We start from the raw sequence: 5,226 nt of genomic DNA on the forward strand, positions 1-5,226 counted from the left end.
TTTAGCGCTCAGCAAATGCTTGGATTATTTTAACACCGTACCCAAACATTCTTAGTCTCGTCAAAAAGTTCTGCACGCAGAATCTCACCGAGGATTAGTAGAAAAATTTAGCAAGCCCTATAAGGAGGAGGAGGAGGAGGAGAGGTGGAGGGCAAAAAAAGAGAGGAGGAAGGAGGTGCATGGATTTACCCAAAAAGCTGAGGAAGGTATAAGGTATTCCATGTGCTGCACCAGTGGAAGTAATTAATATGTGTATCCAAGGACTCTACAAAACAGTATACGTATATTCCTGCACCAAACAATGACGGCACATCTGCCCAATTCATGCGACGACATTGTCCACATCCACCACCTACTTAGGAACCAAAACTTACAGTACAGGACCGACCCACCCACCTATTTTATCGTACCCACCCAAAACACTGGCCAAGTATACCATATCCACCCACTTACCGTTAGTATGTCCCTATCCTTAACCCCCACACGGAGACCCTCCGGCCCCCTCGACTCTTCTCTACCCGGCCAAGTCATGCAGCATCTGAGCTCCCATCAGGTTTCTATAAGGAAGGTTCTGAGCCTCCCCATCAATGATAGAGAACTGGCTCGGCTGGCAGTCCTCCATCTGCTCTCCGGAGAAGAGCAGAGGGTGCTGAGAGGCCGGGGAGAACGACAGGCTCATGCCCCCTCCGCTGTGCTGCTGCAGGCCCAGAGTTAACGAGACGCCACCGCCGAAGTTGTGATTGCTGCACTCACCGTAGGAAGTGAAGTCCAAGTCCACTGCACCGAAGTTCTCAGCCCTCGGGACCGGGTGGTGTCGCCGAGCGTCGTGGTAGGGAAACTTGCTGCTCATGGGATCCCTTGCGTCGGCGCGGTGGTGGCTGCTATTGATGATGGAGGAGAGGGAATCTGAGTCGTTGAGGAGCTGGCCTGGTGTGGGCTTCTGGTCCTCGGCATGCGACTGCAAGGAGCTAGAATTAGGGTTAGGGTTTCGGTTGGACTGTAGCTCGCCTGTCCGGGCGTTGTTGTCGTTACTGTTCTCCCCATTGGAGGTCTGCTTGTCCTGCTCCTTCGTTTCTTCCAAGTACATCTCCTCCACCATTGGTTTCCATAGCCTGACCCGTGCGTTTATGAACCAATTGTTGACCTGTAGTGGAAACCAAGCAGCCATTACACAATTATTTCAGAAATTCTTGGACGCTACGGGATATTGGATGAATTGCCAACAAGAAGACACATGGCTACTGTAAATGTATTGATACATGGAATATTATATAAAGAAAAGATGGTGAGATTCAAGGTTGGAGGATGGATTAATCATCGAAAAGGACGTGAGAGATGCTGACGTACCTGGCTCCTAGAGAGTCCGGTTTGCCGAGCTAATATATGCTTATCGACATCGCTGGGGTACCTGTAATCAAGCGTAATTTATAAGTCCAGGGGCGATACTATACTAGGTTTTGGGTTTCTCGTCACCAACGAGGTCTACGTTTGTTGTTTACGATATAAAACAAGGAATGAGTAGGAAAAATGCTAATGTAATTAATATCTAGTGAAGCAACAACCAATATATATAATCCTACCTGACACCAGCTGTATTAAGCTGAATATATATATGTACTAATTATGAATGCATTAAGAGAAATATGTTATATGAAGACTGGGATAGTTTAACATGGTGCTTGCATCAACAACTATATTATCCTAAAGCATTATAGACAGTAGCATAGGATGAATATGTTCTTGAGAGGAGATATATGATTTCTCACGCCTTTCAAGAATTTGTGTGAATTTTTTGAAGTTGAAATGGTTAAAGGCAATGGGATAACTTTCTTTTTTTGCATTCCTTGTGCGCATCTTATAAGAAAACCGGGATAGTTTAACATGGAGACTGTGCCGACAACAATGTCATCCTAAAACGTCAGTAAAACCATTTCATGGTTCATGTGGGCAATGGGTGCAGATGACTGTGTACTTAAAGGATGATGCATGTCTTTCAAGAAAGTGATTTTTTTGAAGTTGAAAGGATTAGGGAATACAGGCAACGCATAATTATAACTTCATTCCTCTTTTGTATTACTTTTGCGTATCTCAGAGAGGAGAGAGATTTACGGGTGAAGAAAATGCTCAAAAAGCCATGATCGAAGGATCGATACGGAGCGCTCTGGTAGGCCCCGTTGCGGCCGCCATGGGTGGCTCTCCATCAATCCAGGCTGCTGAAATGCTTTCTGCTGTCTGAGGCACTGGTCGAGCAGTTTGAGCCTCGGGGTCTCACCTCTGGTCGTCCCTGGTGCAACCGGGTCCTTATCTCCCATAGCCTTCTTTGTCTCCTGGATCTGGCCAACAATCCCATCCCTCAGACACCGGAAGTGCTTCGACATGGCCTTGGATGCCAGGGTAGAGTAGACCATAGCGGCTCCTTCTCCGGCCACCGCCTCAAATGACAAGACCACCGTCCTCATTTGCTCACAATATTTCTTGTACCTCCTATCCACCTGAATTAGTGAATCCAAAGGGAATGTTCTTATTAATGTAAAACAATAAGAGAAACAAGAAGAAGAAGACGAGGAGGAGGAGGAAATAACAGTGCAGAGCTTCTTCTAGAGCTAGCATGCATGCGAGCCATCAAGGCAGGCCTCAGCAAGTACTGAAGCATTTTGTTTTGTAGCATTGGAACATTTTCATCAAATGGGTTTGGTTCTCTATGCTTTTGAAGTACACCTAGGGTTTCGCTAGTAAATAATGGCAAAACGTAACATGAAAAGAGTAAATAAATGGATTTAATTGTAAAGAATAGGTGATCTGGTGGGTTCCATTCAGTGGAGGGGTGGAGGACCGGTAGGGCTGCTTAGATGCCTAAGTAAGGGAAAAGAATAGAGGTTTCCAAATGTAAATGGAATGCCCCGAAATACCAATCTGTCCCTGCCTCGGGGCAGCACTGCATTAATGGCAGGTTTGCCAGTCCCGCATAATTGAACCCAGATCCAAGTTTCCAAACCAATCAATTCCTGCCACTGGTAAAACGTCAGATCCCCCACTCCCCTCCCTCTCTCTTGCACCCTCAAGGATATGCTCCTCTCTTTATCCCTAATCAGTTATGCACCCATTAATTTATTCTTAGGAGTAATAATACAGAAGAAATAACTATGTTGTGCCGACCTATATTCTCATGCGTTCTCAACCATGAAGGAAGAAATTAGCTCACCTCTTCTAGCATCGACAAGAGCTCAGCCTTCCTCTTCTGCAGCTCAATAATGTCAAGAGAGCAGAGGGATTGGTTCCATGAAGAGTTGGAAGAAGACCCTCCTTCCTCCCATTGGTTTGTTTTGTGAGACTTGTGCTTCGAGGAGCTGCTGCCCCGACCTAGACTACAGAACTCGTTGAGCAGTTCTTGAGCTGGAATCAAGTATTTGGAGTGCTTTAGCTGCTGTACTTGCTGATAGGATTGTGGAAAGAGCCTCCGGTCTTCAAGTACGTACGTGGATTTTGGGAACAATTCATCCCTTGAATTGGCGGAGAGGTGCTGCTGACGGAAGGGCTGTTCCATGCCGGCGATCGCCTCGGAGGGCTCGGGGTTGCACAGGGACAAGGACAGTCCCTGGTTGGGCTGCTGGTTCCCTTCGGTAGGCAATAGACACCTCAGCGAGTTATCCTCGCCCAGCATCCGGTTCGACCGCTGCCACAAATTCAACATCGTCGTTGTCGCCGCGGTCTCGGCCGTGACCATAAGATTCTCGTTCGGCGATTGGGAGAGCTCTCCTCCGATGCTGGAGGAGCTGCTGCCCACCTTGGGGAAGAAGCCTCTCCCCAGCATCTCCATCCCGGCTTGAAGGCTGTACAGCTCCTGGTTGGGCTCGAAGCTCTGGATCATGGAGTTTCTAGTGGAGGAGAAGTCGTCGTAGCTGAAAGCTGGAGAGATCATAGTCCCTAGCTTCTCTGGGTGGTGATGCGCCATCTTGTGCTCCAATAATGAAAGGAAACTCTAGCTTAAAATCTACAGAAGTAACTGGAATCAAGAGCGCACACCTCAAAAGTCAAACACCCAAAACAAAACCAACTAAAAGAGAAGAGAAGGATCAAAATCTTCAAAATAGGCAATCAAAAGATTGATGAGAAAAGAAACAATAATACAACTCGATCACATGTCTTGTGCCACCTTTTTTCATGTATTATATAAATCATACAAGGTGATTAAGTTTCTATAGTCTAAGAGAAGAGTCCAGGTAGGCCAGTCCTTACCGGCTTTGGAATAATTAGGGTCCGTGTTCTCTGTAAAGAGGGTAATATCGATGACCCAGAAGTCAGGGGGTGGCGAAGGCCTTCTCAAGAGTACACCTAATAGAAGAGTTAGTGCTTCCAAAGACAAGCTAAAGGGAAATAAACCCTCACTCCCGCATCAAATCTTTTGCCTTCCATGAACAAATCTTCAAGAAGAGAGAAGTGAAAAGGAAACGAAAGAGAGAAGAAAAAGATGCATCATCAGAAAGTCGAGAAGAGCAGGCCATAGTATGTAGATCTTCGTCCTTTCATCTGAACAAGCCTACCAGCCGCCGCATGGCCTTTGTTTGCCCTTCACCTCTCTCTTCTCTCTCTCTCGCCCTATGAGTTGTATCTATGAAATGGACCCCCTCCTCTCTTTCTTTTTGCTGGACCTTGGCTCGCCCTACCTGGCTACCCCTCTCTCTCTCTCTCTCTCAGAGTAAATCACTGCAGCACTTTAATTATTGTCTCTTTTCCTCGGAGGAAGAAAGAGGGGCCAGATCTCGGATTGGCACGAATCCCAATTGCTCCAAAGCGGGGGTTTTTCCCTCCTCCTCCTGCTTCGGCCCACTACTTTTTCAGATGTCCTTCTGTTCGGTCCTGCATCCTCTGCGCGGAAGAAGACACATATGGATTGGGTCTCAGAGGATCGGTGTCACTGCCTCTCTCGTTCCACTACAGAGCGAGCGTAGGAAAGCTGGAAAGCTAGAGAGAGAGAGAGTAAAGATAAGGGGAGGAAGATATAGATAGATGGAGAGAGGGGGTGGCTGTAGGAGTAGAACAGTGGAATAGATGCGCCTGGAAATTATTCTGAAAATAGGGGCTGGCGTCGAGCCAGGGAGGTGTGGTCCTCCATTTCCAACTAATTCCCATTAAACGCGTATTAAAATGGGGACCAGACAACATGGGACCGCGTCTCTTTTCCCCTCCCCTATTCTATTCTTTCTTATTTTCCTCTCCACATTATTT

At 46.9% G+C, this 5,226-nt stretch overlaps 1 protein-coding gene across 2 annotated transcripts; it reads right to left on the reverse strand.

Moving 5' to 3' along the window:
- Positions 1-213: 213 nt before the first annotated feature.
- On the reverse strand, positions 214-4,693 carry LOC103719661 (homeobox protein BEL1 homolog). 2 transcript variants are annotated; one of them, XM_008809006.4, is made up of 5 exons: positions 4,237-4,693; positions 3,203-4,003; positions 2,110-2,492; positions 1,348-1,408; positions 214-1,144 (listed from the first exon to the last, which is right to left on the reverse strand). In XM_008809006.4, the coding sequence occupies exons 2-5, from the start codon at positions 3,950-3,952 to the stop codon at positions 515-517; spliced, it is 1,824 nt and encodes a 607-aa protein (XP_008807228.2). In that variant the 5' UTR covers positions 3,953-4,003; positions 4,237-4,693; the 3' UTR covers positions 214-514. The 2 variants fall into 2 exon arrangements, with proteins under 2 accessions (XP_008807228.2, XP_008807227.2); XM_008809005.3 differs by having other exon boundaries at positions 515-1,144; positions 3,203-3,991; positions 4,237-4,673.
- Positions 4,694-5,226: the final 533 nt, after the last annotated feature.

The sequence above is a fragment of the Phoenix dactylifera genome, chromosome 5 (assembly GCF_009389715.1).
Source record: "Phoenix dactylifera cultivar Barhee BC4 chromosome 5, palm_55x_up_171113_PBpolish2nd_filt_p, whole genome shotgun sequence".
NCBI classification, from domain to species: domain Eukaryota; kingdom Viridiplantae; phylum Streptophyta; class Magnoliopsida; order Arecales; family Arecaceae; genus Phoenix; species Phoenix dactylifera.